At 55.2% G+C, this 18,589-nt stretch overlaps 3 protein-coding genes across 5 annotated transcripts; 1 reads left to right on the plus strand and 2 right to left on the minus strand.

The window, feature by feature from the left end:
• Positions 1 to 46: 46 nt before the first annotated feature.
• Positions 47 to 8,014, minus strand: WDR46 (WD repeat domain 46). Its single transcript, XM_025418398.3, has 15 exons — positions 7,872 to 8,014; positions 7,558 to 7,770; positions 7,369 to 7,449; positions 7,112 to 7,224; positions 6,900 to 6,987; positions 6,712 to 6,773; positions 6,349 to 6,453; positions 6,111 to 6,261; positions 5,858 to 5,993; positions 5,565 to 5,664; positions 1,202 to 1,515; positions 959 to 1,053; positions 703 to 798; positions 436 to 549; positions 47 to 308 (listed from the first exon to the last, which is right to left on the minus strand). Exons 1-15 carry the CDS (start codon positions 7,938 to 7,940, stop codon positions 207 to 209), a joined length of 1,839 nt encoding a protein of 612 aa, XP_025274183.1. The 5' UTR covers positions 7,941 to 8,014; the 3' UTR covers positions 47 to 206.
• Positions 8,015 to 8,036: 22 nt separating this feature from the next.
• Positions 8,037 to 9,627, plus strand: PFDN6 (prefoldin subunit 6). Of its 2 annotated transcripts, none has more exons than XM_049092013.1 (5): positions 8,037 to 8,162; positions 8,528 to 8,675; positions 8,926 to 8,996; positions 9,076 to 9,200; positions 9,407 to 9,627. In XM_049092013.1, exons 2-5 carry the CDS (start codon positions 8,612 to 8,614, stop codon positions 9,534 to 9,536), a joined length of 390 nt encoding a protein of 129 aa, XP_048947970.1. In that variant the 5' UTR covers positions 8,037 to 8,162; positions 8,528 to 8,611; the 3' UTR covers positions 9,537 to 9,627. The 2 variants fall into 2 exon arrangements, with proteins under 2 accessions (XP_048947970.1, XP_025274204.1); XM_025418419.3 differs by lacking the exon at positions 8,037 to 8,162 and adding an exon at positions 8,248 to 8,382.
• Positions 9,628 to 10,409: 782 nt separating this feature from the next.
• Positions 10,410 to 17,916, minus strand: RGL2 (ral guanine nucleotide dissociation stimulator like 2). 2 transcript variants are annotated; one of them, XM_025418392.3, is made up of 18 exons: positions 17,775 to 17,916; positions 17,368 to 17,567; positions 16,076 to 16,159; positions 15,662 to 15,840; positions 15,481 to 15,531; positions 15,094 to 15,391; positions 14,575 to 14,826; positions 14,379 to 14,482; positions 14,209 to 14,293; positions 14,054 to 14,128; positions 13,778 to 13,852; positions 13,159 to 13,191; positions 12,917 to 13,038; positions 12,725 to 12,820; positions 12,517 to 12,628; positions 12,118 to 12,408; positions 11,209 to 11,323; positions 10,410 to 11,096 (listed from the first exon to the last, which is right to left on the minus strand). In XM_025418392.3, exons 2-18 carry the CDS (start codon positions 17,524 to 17,526, stop codon positions 10,885 to 10,887), a joined length of 2,343 nt encoding a protein of 780 aa, XP_025274177.2. In that variant the 5' UTR covers positions 17,527 to 17,567; positions 17,775 to 17,916; the 3' UTR covers positions 10,410 to 10,884. The 2 variants fall into 2 exon arrangements, with proteins under 2 accessions (XP_025274177.2, XP_035553837.1); XM_035697944.2 differs by having other exon boundaries at positions 14,054 to 14,131.
• Positions 17,917 to 18,589: the final 673 nt, after the last annotated feature.

Raw genomic sequence — 18,589 nt, forward strand, 5'->3', positions numbered from 1 at the left:
GTCCCCAGGACGATCTACACACATTATCCAAAAAAAACAAAACAAAACTACTTTCTTCTTTAATACCAACCCTGCCCCAGAGCCAGCAGTCTCTCTCCAGCTGAGGAAGGGGCACAGTGCCCTCTCCTTATTCCAAGGAACAGGGTCACTTCCCCAGAGGCAATCATGGGGACAGATGGCATTCTCAGGCCATCCTGGAGCACGGCTCAGCGTACAAATCTGTCCAGGGCAGATGGCCGGGCCTTCAGGGGCTTGGCTTTCTTCTCTTGCTTCTGTGGCTGTTGCTCAAGGCTCTGCCGGACTTTGTCCTGGGTAGGGAGAGGGGGCAAGATGAGATGTGTCAGGCTGGCAATGGCAGAGGCACTAGCAGGAGGATGCAGCCAAGTAGGATGCCTAGCCCCCCCCCCCCCCCCCCCCCCGGCAATGATCATTTACCCGGTGCTCCTTATCCATGACCTTCCTCCTCCTCTTCACCAGGCTTGCTGTCGAGCTGCGGCCCTTCTGCTTTGGCTTTGGCTGGAAGGGAGCCTTGGCTTCAGGGTCGTAGCCCTAAGGGAGGGACAAGGGTGAAACCTAGAACAGTCTCAGAGGCCAAGAACTGTGGCAGCCCCCATCTCCTGTGCCATACTTCTGGGGACACAGCATGGGGGAGGGAAGTTGTAGAGGTGAGAAAGGTTTGAGCACCAGGGCCTTGCTCCATACCAGTCTCTCTATCCGCTCCTTCTTTTCTTGCTCCAAAGAGATGACATCAACCTCTGCCAGGGCTCTTGGATCCAGACAAATGAGCTCTGCAGGCACCTGAGGTGTCACAAAGGGACAAGAACAGGTCAAGAGCCATAGGAGAGTGACCCAAAGAAGGACAGAGGCCAGGGCGCTGCTGAATCCCACTCTTCCCAAGACTTGGGACACGGGAAGCTTTCCCCAACCCCAGCCCAAAGCACACACAGCACAGGCTCACCTTCTCCAGCAGGGCCTTCACCTCCCACTCCTGGCGCTGCTTCTGGCTCCTGTAAGGGTTATTCTCCAGGCCATCAAAATTGGGCTCAGCAGCCCCTGGAGGAAGGGAGAAGCATGGAGCCATAAAAAGAACCCAGTCCAGCAGCTCCAGCTCCACCAAGCCCTTTGCTCTTGGCTGTCTTGAGCAAACCCAAACTTCCAACCAGAGTTCATCCACGTGGATCCCATCCCCTAGCCTACTCACCAGGGACCAGCATGCTGGTGATGCCCCCACTGTGCCCCAGCCCCAGCACATCTTCAAAGGGGCAGAAATGAAGACCATGCACGTGGCCTGAGAGCCGATGGGTGAGGTAAGGCTGCTCCAGGGACGGGGGGCTGGCCATGCCCTGCCCCATCCATATGTTGACCACGTCACTCATGCCCGCAGCCAGCAGTCCCCGCTGAGAAAAGGCCAGGTGCCCCGCTCCCTGGGGCAGGGTCCGAGCACTCAGAGGCTGGAACATCCCTCGGAGGTCAAAGATCTTCAGCTGGTGGTCCAGGCCAGAAGTGGCCATGTACCTGGCGGAGAAGAGGTCAATTAATCTGTCGTGTGGGCTTACTGAGCAGGGCTATGGCCAAGTGCGGGCATGAAGTCTTGTTGGGGAAAAACAACTTTTATTCCCCTTTTACAGATAGGGAAACAAGCTCAGAGAAAGAAGACTAGGGTGAATGGTATGGTAGAGCTGGAATTCACGTCAGGCTAGAATTCAAGACCCTTCTGTTTGTCCTCTTGACCAAAGTTTACGGTGCACAGGCCCATCTATACCAAAACGTGATGTTCTAGCACACACACAGTGCAGTGGCTCAGCAAAGAGAAGGATTGACAACAGTGGTCAGGGAGGACTTCATAATAAAACTGGGATTAGAGCTGTTCTAGCTCATTCTCAAGAAAACCAAGAAACATATACAGCAGGTAAAATGAATGAACATCAGAGTGTGGAGGTGGTAAGATGGAAGCAGAGGTCTGCTTTCAGGACTGGAGGGACATGTGGTCAGGAGGATGACGAGGAGACAGATTCAGGGGGCTCTTTAAACTGAGACTGAAGACCCAACCCTGAGTCATCAACACTACTCTCTGGCATTGAGACCATAAGCTGAAGACTGCAAGGACCTGAGAGAAGCTGAGGAAGCAATGACATAACGTGCTGGAGGATCCTGCCCCACCCTGTGTCTCCCCAGAAGAAGGGAAGGCACAGAGGTTTTGTCTGTTTTCAGAGGTTAGGAGTTTCTATGTTCAAGTTGTTCCTCAGAGACGGAGGCTGACGGAAGACCAGGCAGGCCAGGGGATGTAAGTTTGCCAATAGGCCATGGACTCTCTTCTTAGCTTTGGCTGGGAACCCCAGAAGAGGGGACTGAAGGGCTCCTACGAGAGGGACTAACCCTGTGATGGGGCTGAAGAGAGGCCCAGCTGGATATGACTCCAGACACGACAAGACAATCAGGACCCCAGCTCCAACAGATGGAAAGACATCAGTGCTAACCAGGAATTACTGACGGCTCCCGAGACACGGGGTCATACCTTTCATTCAACCCACAACACAAGGGCACATGCTAGCTTCTCTCCCCACACATACCCACCTTTGGGATCCCCTGCACAAATACCACCAGCCCATTGGCCAGAAGATATCCAGGGTACACTACCACACTTCTAAACTGGCAGACAACAATTTGGCTCTGAGAATCCAATCCAATCCTACTGCAAGCTCCCAGAATGCCTCGTAAGGCAGACAGTAAGCCTCATCTCTGGAGCCCCTGTGGCTTGTCTGAAGCACTCCTGAGGAGGACCAGAGATAAGAAGAGGTGGGCTCAAGATCAAGGACCAGAGCTGTTCTCAAGGGGTTGACCAAATCTCAGGGAACTTAAGGGGTGAGGCCTTGGGCACAGCAGTACCTGACCACAGCAGCCCAGAGGGAAGGCAAACCACAGCTTAGATTCAGTGGCCCACAGAAGGCACTCTCCTAAAGCCAGGTTGGCAAAAATATAGAATAAAAATGGTTGAAGCAAATCACTTGTCTCCAAAGATACAACAATTGTGGAGAACAAAGAGGGTCTGAGCATGTGGAAGGTTTTCATAAAACCCAACTTTTTTTTTTTTTTTTAAGATTTTATTTATTTATTCACGAGAGACACACAGAGAGAGATAGAGGCAGAGACACAGGCAGAGGGAGAAGCAGGCTCCGTGCAGGGAGCCTGACGTGGGACTCGATCCTGGGTCTCCAGGATCACACCGGGGCTGAAGGCGGCGCCAAACCGCTGAGCTACCAGGGCTGCCCAAAACCCGACTTTCTTTAAAACCTTTCCTGACTTTAAGACTACTTAAAAATAAAGTTACATAGTTTATACTTCATGTAGAAGATTCCGGTGCAGCAGTATAAAAGGAGGTAAGTAGCTTGTGGGAAAGTCAGCCAAGTAGCTTGTGGGAAAGTCAGCCTAGGCCACGCCTCGAGGAAGAAGAACCAGAGTCTGGAAAGTGGCTGTGAGCATCGTGGGTGTTCACAGGAGACAGCAAGGACGGAGAGAAATAGACCTTGGAGGGGCTCTCGGGAGGAAAGCAGCCAAGACTTCATGGGTCACAGGCAGTAATGAAGTTCTGTCACCAAAGCAAGGAGCAGAACCTGGGCACTCAGAAAGCACCCAGATAGCCGAAGACTATAAGGCTATGTAGCCAGGTGACAGGAAGTCAAATTCTAGGTGACAGGAAAATACAGTAAAAAGAGAGCTAGCAAGGAGGAATCTGCGAGTGGGCTGACCTATCCCAGGATGGACACATTAAGTCTGGTGTGACAAGTGACAAAAGACAACTCAGCAGAAACTAAATACACCTCCTGGCTAATTATTTCCATAAACTACAGTCCCTGTCTCTGTTCATAAGGTGGAATACCACACCATGGCAAGTTCCATGGCCCCTTCATCCCTGTACCCCTCAGAACTGCAGCAGAGTCCAGCCCATAGCAGGTCCTCATATGTGAGTGCCTAACAGGGGTATTAAAGGAACACCAACTAATCCCATCAGAGGGAACTTGTGTGGAACAGTGTACCAGGTATACACATTAATACATACACACACATGCATGTGCACGCACACCTCACACAGCCCAGCAGGGCACCTGCAAACTCCCAAAGAGTAGAGATTCAGAGCATGCCCACCACTCCTACCCCTCACATCACCAGCCAGGCCTAAAGAGAATGATCACTTCTGATACCAATGGTGAAACCCAGTGCTCCATGCTCCCTGGGCACCATGCCTTAACTCGTGTTAATGTCTAGGTCCCCAGGGCTTGGGACCTACAGCCCATATGCCAGATCCAGCCCACCACCTACTTCTGGACGGCCCTCAAGCTCCAAATGTTTTGGACATTTTTTTAAGTGCCTGGAAAAAATTCAAAAATATTTTGAAATAGGCGAAAATTATATAGGAGATTCAAATTTCAGTGGCCACAGAGGAAGTTTTATTGGAGCACGATCACACTCATTCTTTGGCTTCTTCTGTGGCTGCTTTGTACAACAGCCCGGGAGAGCAGTCAAGACCCAACATCACGTATGGCATGTCATCTCTTTACACCACTGTGGGTGCACTACAACTCAGTGACATGGTTACAACTTGACAGTGCTTCATGTGCCACCTATCTCATCGCTTGTGTGAAAGACGTTTTCAAAGACTAAGTAAAATCTCTCCACAGACTGACATTAACAGATAAACATTTGCAACTGAGTTTGCTGATTTAGAACACTAACTATGAACCTCAACTGAGCAAAATGTTATCCTCAAAAAGAGAAATCCAATTCTTCCCATTAGTAGACCTGTATTATAAAAATAGTTACCTGTACTCGGTAACTATTATATTTTGAATTTCATCACTTAAAAATTCGTGATGCTTTCTCATTACTTAAGTACCTATATAACACACTCGAATTTGCCTCTTGGCCAGCAAAACCTAAAATCTTTTTTTTTTTTAATAGTTTAAATTTTTTTTTCAATTTTTATTTATTTATGATAGTCACAGAGAGAGAGAGAGAGAGAGAGGGGCAGAGACCTAGGCCGAGGGAGAAGCAGGCTCCATGCACCAGGAGCCCGATGTGGGATTCGATCCCAGGTCTCCAGGATCACGCCCTGGGCCAAAGGCAGGCGCCAAACCGCTGCGCCACCCAGGGATCCCAAAACCTAAAATCTTTACTACTTGGCTCTTTATAGAAAAAGCTTTCTACCTTTGAGCTAGATACTCATCCATACTCTTGGGGTAAGGAAAGCATGTAGCACACAGAGGTTCTGGAATGTGCCCACACTTACATGGTCAGTCAGTGGCTACCATCACGATTTATTTACTTTATTATTATTTTTTTAAGTAGGCTCCACCAACACAGGCTTTGAACTCACCACTCTGAAACCAAGACCTGAACTAGATCAAGAGTCAAACACTTAACCAACTGAGCCGTCTGGGCTACCCAACCAGGATTTACAACCTAGACAGCCTGACTGTGAGTCTGTGCTCCTAAAGGTACACTGCCTTCTATACCTTTCTACCCAGCTGTGACGTTCTCAGCACCTCAGGACCAAACAAGTGACTTACGTGCCTGTAGAATCTACTGCCACAGCCCGGACTCCACCCCGATGACAGAGAATCTTTGCCAGCGGCTCCTTCATGGCTGGACTCCATAAGGACACAGTACCTAGATGTCAGGGGAGAGGAGCCAAAGTCACTAACAGGCACTGAGGTGATTACCTCTGGGAAAGACAGGGTCTCAAGACCAAGAGGTAACGAGAGGGAGGAATAGGGGCTACTTGAAGGAACGTGCAAAGTACAAACAAGGAAGCAAAGCAGGTCAGGATGGTCAAAGAGTCAAAGCTCAGCTAGAGACCAACCATTGCTGTGTCCGAGATGGATGACAGCATTGTAAGGGTTCTTAGTCATGACGTCCAGCCGCCCAGCCCGAGCATTCAGAGCTGCCACGATCTTTCCCACTGACACATCCAGGTAGGTCAGAAACCCTGTCTCTGACTGAGAGAGAGAGAAAGAATGAGTCCTGATTGCCCTCCATCCTTCTACTGAGATCCCAGAGAAGAAACAGTTTTCTCAAGGGCTGCCACCCAGTCTCTTCACTCCAGAGGCACTCACAGCCGTGGCCAGAAGGAAATGGAAAGGCAAGAACTCCAGCCGTGTGACTCGGTCACAGCGGCGGATACAGTGGAGCTCGATGCCCTGGTTGTCATAGATGTGAAGCCAGCGATTCTGAGCGACAGCAAACAGTGCCTCTGAATGCAAAAACCTGGAAGGAGGAGAAGAGTGGTTAAGAGGGAAAGAGGGTCAAGGGACTGTCATTCAGTCAGGAAGGAGATGCCCCACCCCCACTGACCGGATGTCCCGCACTGCCTCCATGACGTTGATCTCACACATGAGCCTCTTTGTTACCCAGTCAAGGGTGGCCACATGACCCCGGTGCCCTCCAAAAGCCAGGTGTCTGTTGGAGGTGGGGGACAGGCAGCATGTCAACACAGGGAAGCACCCTGACTCAGACCATGAGGTCTTCCCCCCCACCGGCCCCGCCTCTCCGGATAAGGAGATGCTTTACATGCTCACCCTCATATGCAAACAAATCACAGAACCATCCCCACTTCATCAGCCTAAACATATACCATATGGCTGAGGTGAGTGTGGCTGAAATGGTTAAGGAGATGAACCACATCCTAGTTCAAGAGTCACTGATATCCAATCTTACCTCCCAACTGGGGAGTAATTCAGTCTGTAGGGTCCAAACTGCCTCAAGTTTAAATCAAAATGCTGAGAGAGGGAAAAATGAAAAAAAAAAAAAAATCAAGGAAGAATGGGCTCCTCTTGGTAATTTCCACCTCTAGTTCCCACTTCTATCTGTGCCACCAGTGGCCCCTTTTCCAACCTCAGACTCACCTTGGCTGCACTTGCAATATCCACAGCCTCCACAATCTCAGCCTGGCGTATCTTTGCTGTGTCCTCCCCATCCTCCCCTTCCAGAAACCTAAGGGTGAGCACTAGGGTTGCAGTAAAACTTACAAATACACGGTGGGTGTACCAACGTAAAAATGAGAACGAGAAGCCCCATCAAGCAGGGCCTGGGGAGGTCCACATTAGGATCCACTTACCCAGGTTCCTCAGCAAGAAGCAGTTCAGAACGAGCAGCTTTAATACTTATTTCCTCTTCCTCAGCTTCAGCCACCTCTAGTCGGCTTCGTGTTTTCGACTTCGAATGTGGCAGCTATACCAGCGTTGGCAGGAGAGTAATGAAAAAAGAACCAGGTGTTATGTGGGGTGCCAGGAGAGTCACACAGTTCCTCTTCATCCAACTCACTCATATGCTCTCCCAAGCTGCAATCCCTCCTCACTCCCAGCTGGTCCTCACCTTTTTGGATTTGTCAATGCGACGGAACTTGCGAGCCACTTCCTCAGGGATGGGAGCAGGGCCTGGAAATGGATCCTGGGCCTGGGGAAGGAGGAAGCAATTAGCAGACAGGTTAGGGTTGACCCCAACCATCGCACCTGTAAAGTACAAGGCAACTTGCCCCACCACCTTATCAGGTCCCAGGCTCACCCCGGACAAATTTCTCTGAGGCTCAAGATTTCTCTGTTCTCGAGGTTTCTTCGGGAACTGAGGCTTCCCGGGGATCCGAGACTTTTTTGGGAGGTTAATGTTCTTTGGCCTCTGGGGGCGGAGCTCTCGATTCCTTTTCTTGTTACGAGGGGGCCCTGGAGAGGCTCCGGCAGCGGTCAGAGTGGCTTCCTTCTCCCAGTACCTCCGCGGTTTCTACGGGCAGATCACAAGCTCTAACACTCCATAGCCCTCGCCCCCCCACCCCCGGGACCCCGCAGCTAAAAATTTCCCTTCCACCCTAGCGAGGTCTCTACCTTCTTCTTGGTCTGAAGTCTGGCCTTCTTGGGCTGGACATCTCTGCCGGGTTTGGAGGCTGTTTCCATCTAGCCCACCGGAACGACGACCCACGTGCAAACTTCTCTCAGCTGTCCACAGACGGCTCGGAAACTCCCGGAAGCCCGCCGGCCCTCGTCCAATCAGTGCCTACCAGGTCTGAAGCCGTCTGAGCGCCATCTTGAATGAGGGCCCACTCTCTCTCGAGGGGCGGGGCAGGTCTTGGCTCCGCAATCCCGAGCAGCCGCTTATGCCCGAGTAATGAAAGAAAGGTAGTCTGGGGCTGGGGACAAAGTAACGGTGCAGTTTTTTTTTCCAGCTCCGTTTCCCTGTCTTGCCTAAAACCTCCCGGGTCCAGTTTTCTGGGGGAACACCGTTCACTAAACGTGCCAAAACTACAGTTCCCGGCATGCGTCAGAAGACAGCTTCCGGCGCCTTCTTTTCCCAGCATTCTTTGTTTACTTCCAGGTTTAGTAATAGTGAAGCGAGAACGTGAGTATGGCTGGGTTACGGTTGAGGGGCTTGGGGTCTTGCTGCGCCCGCCACCTCCTGGGGCCTGCGTGGAGGGCTCTCTGGGACGAGGAGAGGCTGTGGTGCCCTGGGAGGCTGCCTCGCAAGAGTGCTGTCCTTTCCGCAGGCCGGGCCAGAAAGGGGAGTTTAGGTACCTCCCAGAGTGAGACCCAGCGCCCGCTCCCACTCCCCGCGGGCCTTCGTCCCCGCCATGGCTGAGCTAATCCAGAAGAAGCTACAGGGAGAAGTGGAGAAATATCAGCAGCTACAGAAGGGTAAGGGAGCAGCGTCGGCGCGGCCTCGCCCCAGACCCTTCACTTACAGCCCAAAGCCAAACCAAGATAATATGTTGTGCCCCACTAGAGGCCCCGCGTGCAGCTCCTTCCCCATCTCGGAGCTCGTCCCCACCCACTGACCTGTTGCCGCCTCCTTGTCTACTTCCTCAGCTCCGTTTTCTTCTCACCAGGATTGGGGTTAGGCGGCACATGTGATGTGTTTAATCAACCCTTTCTTCCTAACCCCCAGACTTGAGTAAATCCATGTCGGGGAGACAGAAGCTTGAGGCGCAGCTAACAGAAAATAATATCGTGAAGGAGGTGAGAGAGGGATATGCCGGGCCAGAAGGGACCTGACCTGGAAGTGATTCTGATCTTGTATGTCCCATCCCTCCATCAGGAGCTGGCCCTGCTAGATGGATCCAACGTGGTCTTTAAACTTCTGGGTCCTGTGCTGGTCAAACAGGAGCTGGGAGAGGCTCGTGCCACAGTGGGGAAGAGGCTGGACTATATCACAGCTGAAATGTGAGTCTTTGTTCTGACACCCTGCAAGGCACCGGACGCCCCCAGCGTAGAATGTCGAGGAGCCGTTGGAGTAGTTCCAGGGTAGCCCTGTCTGATCTGCTTCCTCAAACCCTCCACGGGGAGTCCAGGAGAGTCCAACCCTTCAGCACCCTCAAGAGTAAATCCCATCAATTTCTCATTTGCTTGTCTCTCTTGCCTCTCTTCAGTAAGCGATACGAATCCCAGCTCCGGGACCTTGAGCGGCAGTCAGAGCAACAGAGGGAGACCCTGGCTCAGCTGCAGCAGGAGTTCCAGAGGGCCCAGGCAGCCAAGGCAGGGGCTTCTGGGAAGGCCTGACCCCATGGGGGGGGGAGGGAATGAGGCAGCTCAAGGGTCTATGCTGTAGCTAATAAAATGTGAAAACCCCTGGCTGTTTTCTGACCAGCCACTTCCTGTCATGATGGTCTCTTCCTTGGGCCCCTTCAACTTTATATATATGCCACCTGCATTACTCTGTTCGGTCCCAATTCTCGTGACTGGAATTGCCACAGAGTAATCCTCCTTTTTTCACTGAGACTAAAATCTGAAACGTCTCACACCTACTTGCCTATATACACTACGCTTGCCTTGGTTGGCATGCCCCTTAGGAAACATGAGAAGAGCATTTACCACGCAATGATCATTGGGAAGGCCAGTTTAACTACAGAGCTCACGGTAATCTAAACTGAGACCCCAGGGTGAAATGTGGTGACCCTCTTGCTATGCTTTCTTATCATCCTCCAGAAAGCCCCAGCATCTTAGTCTCATTCTAGAATTTGTTTGAATGAAGTTTAGGCTGATTTAAAATCCCAGCATGGAACACTTTGTGATGTTGTAAGGCCCTCAAGTTTATACGTTATCCACAAAGTCATTCTTCCATTTCTTTGTCCTAAAATTGTTTCTTACAAATGTCCAACCACGGATTGTTCTTTAATCTGCTCACTTTAATTGGTGACTGGTACTTGCTATGGGTCTGTGACAACTGAGAAGAAAAATAGCAAATAGAGGGAGCCAGCAGAGAGGTTACTGGGGAGAAGGAAACTGTTGTGAGGAAACTGTTTTCGCCAACGCTTCATTTTCAGCAATGGGGACAGAAAACATTGGGCCCCTTGTTCTTTGGTGTCTACCTTTGGCCATCTCCCCACCGCCACTCCCAGAAGCTAAACCATACACAATTCAAGGACAGGGGAGTAGAATGTAGGTAGTGTTTTGATTTATTATCTTAGTGTTGTCACAGTGACAGGAACACCCAGAGTAGGAAAATAAACTCCTACTAGATCCTACTTCTTGCCATCCCCTCTCCCCAGGGCTCAGAGCCTCTAGGCTTTTCCTCTCCCTCCTCCTTGTAGGCCTCTCCTTGGCCTTAGAATGCTAGGATGTGGCCAGGAACCGGGAACTGATCCCTTTTTCCAGTACTGGCCATGTGCTGCATTCATGGAAAGTAGGGAGCTATACACAGGTATCCCAACTTGGTTACCAAGATAACCAGTTCTCACAAAGCTGAATCTCTCAGCCTTCTGGTTAAACCAGTAGCACTTCACTGCCCCAGGGTGGTTGGCCACCTTTCTGGATTTCTTCCCGGTGCAACATGACTGCCACCACTCAGGATGGCAACCCACATTGGTGTGGCCACCATGAGTTCTATTGAGCTCGCAGGGTTTCTTCCTCAAAACAGTGCCCGGGCAATCTTCCTCCCTGTGGCCTTGATCCTGGGAAAAGAACCCCCTCCTCCCTCACTTGGGGGAGTTCCTGAGGCTGAGGGGCTGCTGGTGAGACCCAGTGTAGCAGTAGAGGGCCTTCGCCGCTGCCGTAGGAGGAAATCGTGTGATGCTCCATCCATAGCATAGAAAACATTAGCCGAGGGTGGGATGGTCAGCTCTGTGTGTTCAGAGAAGGAACATCAAGAGCGACATGATCATTGCCCCCACAACCAGTTGGCTATGGAAGCACCACTCTCCTCCCAAGTCTGCCTTCCCTCACGGCCTCTTACCTCGCTCCCCTGGTAGCAGCTGCACTAGCTCATATTCCGAAGCCACCGCAGAGTCACGATTGTTTTTCTTAAGGACACGACTGATGACACTTGGAGCCTTGTCTTGGCTTGTCACCTGGCAGGACAGGAGACCAAAAGAGCAATAAACTGGCCATTGCCTCTGCTTTCCATCCGTTCAGCTCTAACTGCTGATCCCAACTGAAAATGGTGACCCATGTCAAACACTCTAGAATGAACAGGGAAGCACTATGTAGTGGTTACCTGTACCCCACAGTGTCCAGTGAAATAGGACTGCTTCCCTAAGAGGAAACTGCTATGGATTCTGAAGATCTAATATGGTCCCCAAAGTTCAAGCTGCAGCAGCTAATGCCAAGTAGCCTTTATTGTTTTTTTAAGATGTTTACTTATTTACTCATGAGAGAGACAGGCAGACAGAGGCAGAGGGAGAAGCAGGCTCTCTGCAGGGAGCCCGATGCGGAACTCGATCTCAGGACCCCACGATCACACCCTGAGATGAAGGCAGATGTTCAACCACTGAGCCACCCAGGCGTCCCACCAAGTAACCTTTAAAACAAAATAGCTGACGGGTGCTTGGGTGGTTCAGCTGGTTGAGTGTCAGACTCTCAGTTGTGGCTCAGGTCATGATCTCAGTTGTGAGGTGGACAGAACCCACGTCCAGCTCTGCGGTACTGGGTGTGGAGTTAAGATTAAGATTCTCTGTCTCCCTCTCCCTCTGCCCCTCCCACCCCACTTGCTCACTTGCTCTGAAAAATGAAAAACAAAACGGCTATCATAAGCACAGGTCAGAACCAAGGCTAGAATCATCCTCCCATTTGGCTATTCAGGACAACATCTATAGTCCCACAAGGCATCATCCTTCAGCCCCACTGCACGGGGCAGCTTCCTCACCAAGATGCTCTTGTAGACACTGCCATCTTCCCCCAGCTCCATCTGGACTCGGATGATTCGGCAATCAGAGGCCCCTGGCCCAGATCCCCCACCCCTGTATTCAGTCCCCTTGGAGGCCCCTTCTGCACCCCCACTGAGTGGGGAGCCACAGGAGGCGGAACGGCGGTGACCTCGAGAAGGCCTGGGAGAGGAGGCTGGGGGAGAGAGGTGGCTGGGGTCCGCCAGACTGTGCAGGTATGGAGTGCTTTCCAGGGCAGAGTCCAGAGATGAGACAGATGGCCACTTCATGTGCTAGGGACAAACAACATGTGGGACTGGCATGAAGGCAGAGAGGTCAAAGAAGAAACATTCACAAAGGCAAGGTCAGTGTTGAGATCAGAGGTCAGGAACAGAGCTCACCTGGGCCAGCCTGGTCAACAGAGGAGCAGGGGTTCCAGGTACCTCCTCTCCCCCCACACTGGGCCGGTCCCAGGAGACAAGGGGGGTGGGTCCCCCGACAGAGCCCAGGACCCTGGAGCAATAAGGCATTAAGAGGGTCAGAGGGAGAAGGGCTCTTCTCCCAAGGAGCTTCCCCATGGCACTACCCTCTAACTGCTGACACCCTTACTCTGTCCATTGCGAGATGACCAGTGTTGGCCGAAGCACCCTTGGGGCAGGAGGGTCACTGGTACCAGGTGGCTCCACCTCACAGGACACTCGATGGCTGTGAAGAGGTCCAATGGACAGATGTCAGGACAGGACACACCGATCCCCACACTCAGCCCTAGGTCTGGAGTCCCAACCTCACCCAGCCAGTCACCTCTGGGCCTCTGTCAGCGGCCGAAGCCCTCGCAGCCACTGCTGGATATCAGGGTCAGGTCGGAGGTCATAGCCACGACATTCGTTCTGGAGCCGCCGCAGCTCAGAAAGGACAGCAAACTCCTAAGAAGGAGCCCACAGACTGCAGGAGCCGATCTCAGGGACCCCTGACTTTCCCCACCACCTCCCCTTGTCGGGACATGGTTAGAGAGGTCTAGCATCCCATGCGTGCACTACCCTCACCTTCCTCCGCTTGTCAAAATTGATGTATCCGTTCTGCAAGAATATTGGGGATGGGGTGAAGCCCAGTTCTGCCACAGAGAGAACATACCCTCTTCCACACACACATCCACATCCAACTTCTCAAGCATTTCACCCACTAGGCCTCCGAATCCTCTGTTCCTCCCCAGCTCCCCCTCACCTCTGCCCTGCCCCAAGCTCTCTACCTTACCCTTGAAATTGAATATCACAGGTAGAAGTGGTGTCCATTCCACAGATGGGAAAATTAGGGCTCAAAGACAATGAGGAACTTGCCCAAGATCCCAGTTTTTGTTTCTTTAACAAATGCTACATACGCTAACACTGCAGACACGCTCTAAGCACCTGCTGAAAAGTATTTCATTTAATCCTCCTGACAACAGACTGGCATTGACATGGTCACCGCGCTCTCACTTACAAATCGCTGAGCCACAAATAAGTTAAGCTACTTGCTCAAGTAACAGAACCAGAACTCCGACAATCTGGCTCGAGCCCTGGAGTTTGGTGCTGACGCCCTGCAACACCTTTCTGGAAGGTCTATCTAACCCTGAGGCCCACCTGTTCCCTCATCACAATGCACACAACGACCTTGCACACCACCCACCTCCAGCTCATCCTTGGAGGCTGCGTCCAGCATCACGAGGTCCTTCAGGAAGGTGCCAAGATATGGGACCACGCCCTGAGGTCAGAGGTCAGGATCAGATGCCCACTCCTGATCTGAGGGCTCTCCATCCCTCTGCCCTTGCCTATCCCATCCCTCCCTCCTGCCATGCCTCCCCTTTCCGTCCCTCTGAATGCCTCCCCACTCCACTTCTCACTCTTTCACAACACTCCCCCCCGACCCTACCCCACCCCACCCCCCGCTAGGCTAGTCACTCACCCCACCCCGGGAGCCAGAGCCAGACCTCGGAGCCTTCTTGGAATTTGACTCCAGAGAGGGCTGCAGCTTCACCTCCTGCTGGTGACAGGACAGGGAGGTAGGGGTGCCTCAAGGGGAGCAGGGATGGCTGGGAGCACCATGGAACAGGGACTCACCTGCAAGAGGAGCTCCCGGCTCTGGGAATAATTATCCTCCTCGGAGAAGATCTGGCAGAGGCTGGAGAAGACTCGGAGGCTGTCCCTGGGGGTGGGGGGCAGCAGCCTTGAGGATGGGCCAGCCTGCCCCACGCCCCCTCGGCGCCAGGCAGGTGCCCCCGTGCTCCCACCTGGTGGCTTCCCCCCAGGCTGCTCGAAGCCTGTGGATGGGGCTGGACTGCAGGGCCGACACCACAGCATAAACCGAAGAGAAGTTTCGGAGCAGACGACACTCCTGGGGGAGGGGAGGGTCACAGAGGCAGGCCAGAGCTCTGGGCCCACTCTCTCCACACCAGGGTCCCCAACAGAGCCAAGCCTCTCTCTTACCTCTGCCACACGGATCCACTTTTCCAGGAGCCGGGCCCTCTGCGGAGGACGCAGTGGCCGAATGGTCACCTCCCCGGGCCCCTCTCCAGCTGAAGTAGCTCCCAGGACAGAGCTGACCACTGCCCCTGCCACCTTGTTGAACTGTGTGACAGTAGCTCGGACAGATGGGCAGAGGTGGGAATGTCCCGGCCGGTCTCTGTGACCCCACAGGCTCCCCAGGCACTGAGAGGGGACCAGATGGAGAAACAGCTCCTGTGGAGCAGAGGACAGAGATCAAGGTTCGGAGTCAAGTGGGCTCAGCCTTCCAACATCAGGGGCGTGAGGATCGCAGGTGGCCAAGGAACCAAAGGGGAGCGGGCTTTGAAGGGTAACAATCATGGGGAAGGGGGAAAGATCAAACAGAGTGGACAGGGGAAGCTGGGAGCTTGTTTAGGAAGGGCTAGAAACAAGGAGAAGGCTCTGGAGTCAGGGGGAGTAGTAAGGGGACAGGGGGCACAGGGGCAGAGGTCAGGGTCTCACCGCATCTAGCAGGGTCAGCTGTTCGGCCAAGTGGTCAGCGAGGAACACCAGGACATCCGTGGGGTCAGCAGGGGGATCGCCGGGGAGGGCCAGGGGCTTAGGAAGGTCGGGGGCCTGGGGGTCCACCCGGAACCGGAGGTTGCGGATGAGGTCAGCGCTGCCCCCCCCAACACCCTCCCCTGCTGCATACCCTGTCCGAAGCAAGAAGCTCTCAAGCCGGTCAAGCTGGCCCTTGACCTCAGAGCCAAAATCCTCAGGGTGAGAGGCCAGCCAGGTTGACAGTACAGAGGTGGCTACCCTGGGAGAAGGGGAATCAGCCAGGGGTCAGCTATCAAGCTGCAGCTCAGCCAGAGGGGACTGTGAGGTTAACAATCAGCGGTCACTCACCCTATTGTCCTCTCTAGTTCATCAGTAGGATGAGATTCGAGGGCTTCCAGCCTAGGAAGGAGAAGAGATTCGATCTGCCCATTTTCCCCAAGCCCCCAGTGGCTTTGACTATTCTGGGGGGATTTTCTGGCTTTAAGAAGTCCAGACACCTCCATGATCCTTGGTCCCTTATGACCCTGACCTGTCAGCCACAAGCCCTAGCAGGGCAGGGGTGGAAGTGAAGGCCCTGTGGGTGGCCAGGAAAGCTGGTGTGAAGGTCACGTCAGCCCCTGATGTCCGGGCATCCAGCAGGTGTCTGACCAGGGCCTCCAGAGTGCCAGCTCGGAGCCTTCTGGAGGACCGAGGGGGAGGCGTCGGGGCCTGGGGGAGACAGAAGGAAAGTCACTGACCCTGTTTTCAACTTAGCCCCTAGACCTCTGGGGAAAATCCCAGACTCAGGAAATGCTGGGGGCTCGTTATACGAAGATTCAGAGACGGCCAAAAACTTGATTGACCAAAGTCACACGGCAGAGTTCAGGTCTCCAAAGAGTTGGCCAGAGGACAGGAGACTGGGAGGTCATGGGTCAGAGGTGAGAAGCCAAAGTTAGGATCTCACCAAGGGATCAAGAGGCCGATACTGGCGGCTTGTGACAGTAAAGGTGGCACCATCCTCCTCCTCATCCCAGACAGACACAGGGGCCTGGCAGAGCAAGGAAGGGGAGGTGAGACAGTCCCACGCCACCCCCTACTGCCCCCAGCCCTAATCCTCCCTCTGTACCCCTCACCTGTGGTGGCGGGGAACAGTACCAGCGAGTGCGAGGGGTGGGGGGGGCTGGTGACCCCAGGTCTCCCCCACTGGGGCCTAGACAGCCCCCCCCAAGCCGCCTCAGGGCCCGGTGGAGTCGAGGGGGTGGCAGTGGGGGGGTGGGTGGAATGCAGGAACCCTGGGCCCGGAGACCTCTGTCGCCCTTTCCCCCCAGAGCTGAACCCCAACACAGCAGAGAAGCAAGGTGCGAAGGATAGGAGGGGGAAGCGAGAAAGGCAGAAAGCCAGAGGCAGAGGCCTTGAAAGCTGGAACCTCAGTCACGGGCACAGCCGCAAGCTCCGCCCTCCCCCGCAGGAACTGACCGAGCCCCAAGAGTTACTCCTTCAGGGGAGCCCCCCTTCCCTGGTCCCTCAGTGCTGGGAGACCCCCTCAAGGTGGCGGCTCCAATGCCAGTACAGGAAGGAGAAGGGGAAGTCGGGATGATGGGGAGGGGGGTTGTGCAGCCGACTCAGGGTCACGTGGCCCCAGCCCCTCCCCCAACCGATCCCGAAAAACCAGCCCTGCCAGTCACCCTGCCCTCACCCAGGCTCTGGACCCAGGAGTCCTGGGCCTCGGGGCCCCGAATCCAATTTCTGGCCCCTTCTGGGGCCCCGGATCCCGCTCCTGGCCACCACCATTAGTCCCGGCGGAGAGCAGGTGACCCCCCCGGCCCAGCCTGGGATGTTCCCTCCAAAGTCCGAGAACCCGGGCTTCCCGCCTCCACTCGCGGCCCAGCGGGAGAGGGGGAGGGGTCACGAAATCGAAGGGTTCCCTCCCCAATCCCGGAGTCGGAGAGGCCGGTTACTGTGGAAACAAACCCCACCCCGCCAAACAAAAACACGGAGGGCGACGGGGACCGAGACACGACGGCCGGAAAGGCTGGCGCCCTGGGGCCGGGGCGGGGAGAGCCAGGGAAGGTTCCCGCGGGCCAGTGCTGAGTCCCACCGCCAGCGGGAGCCCCAGGAACTCCGGGACTCCCCGCCGGGCCGACTGGCAGACACCCAGCAGGAGGCCGGAGGGAGAGAGGAGGGACAGAGACCCGAGGGCGAGGCAGAGCGTCTCCGACATGTCCACCTCCCGACTTCCCACCACTCGCGTCTCACCTCGTCTTCTTCCTCCTCCTCCTCTTCCTCCTGCCCCCCGCCCACGCCCCGGCCACCTGGGCCCCCACCCTCTTCGGGGTCTCGGCTCCGGAAGCTGCTCAGCACGACTCCCCCGGGGGGACTCGCGTCCCAAAGCAGCCGCAGGGGCCGCGGGAGCATGGCCGAGTGAAGGAATCAGCGGGGTCGGGCCATGGGGGCGCCTGGGGAGAAACGGGGGGGCAGGTGGAGAGTCAGGTGGGCGCGGGGGATCGGGGAGGGGAGGGACGCGGGTGAGTGCCCAGGTGACCGTACGGGAGTTTGGGGAGGGAAGCAACACAGGAGTGGGCTATGGGGGTCCCTGGTGCATCTGGGGTTTGGGGGTCACGAGTACGGGAACGGGCAGGGTCACAGGGTGCTCAGGCTCTGACCTGCTCGGGAACGGTGGGAGCAGCGCGGGTCCCGGGCCGCTGTTCCCGTCGGTCTCCGGTCCCCAACCGAGTCCCTGGCCCGAGTCCCCTCCTCGGCTTTTCCGCACCCCCGTTACCGCCCGCCAGGCTCCCGGGCCCTCCCGCCCTTTCCGCTCGCCCCCTCCCCCCCCCACGTCCGCCTGCTCCAACTGCAGGAGCCAAAACGGGAAGGAAGTGAGGACAGGAGCCAGGGCCGCGGACTCGGGGAGCGCCGGGCGCCCAGCGGCCAGGCCCCAGCAGTCACGGGCCCCCGCCCGCTGTCCTCGGAGCCCCCGCTCAGGGATCCTGGAGCCCACGCCGCCCCGCACTCAATCCGAGTGGATTCCCGTCTCCCGACCCCGAGGGAGGATAGGAGCCGGATTTGACATTCCCCTGCCCCCCGACAACACCGAAGCTAAAACTCCCGGGGGAAGCGTTTTAGGCCGACAGGGATCGCTTACTCCCCCTGACGCGGTTACACTCCCCACCCGCACCCACGCCTGTAGCGGACCGGAATCCAGTCCGCGTTTTCCGAGAAGCGCGGGGTTCCCGCCCTCGCGTAAGGGGGCGGGGCAGGAAGCCGCCACTTCCGGTTCTCGGTTCCTCTGTCCCGCGTTTCCGGCGCTCTGCGTGGTACGTGCGCTCCCTTGGGCTCGCCCCGCCTTCCCCGGAGCCCGCGGCACCGGGCGTCTCGCCCGCCGCTGGTGGCCCCCGACCCTGCAGCGTGCCGGGGACTGGGGTGTCGCCAAAGCGTTTGAGCGCTCGCGGTGAGGGCAGCCCGGGTGGCTCAGCGGTTT

The sequence above is a fragment of the Canis lupus genome, chromosome 12 (genome assembly GCF_003254725.2).
Source record: "Canis lupus dingo isolate Sandy chromosome 12, ASM325472v2, whole genome shotgun sequence".
NCBI classification, from domain to species: domain Eukaryota; kingdom Metazoa; phylum Chordata; class Mammalia; order Carnivora; family Canidae; genus Canis; species Canis lupus.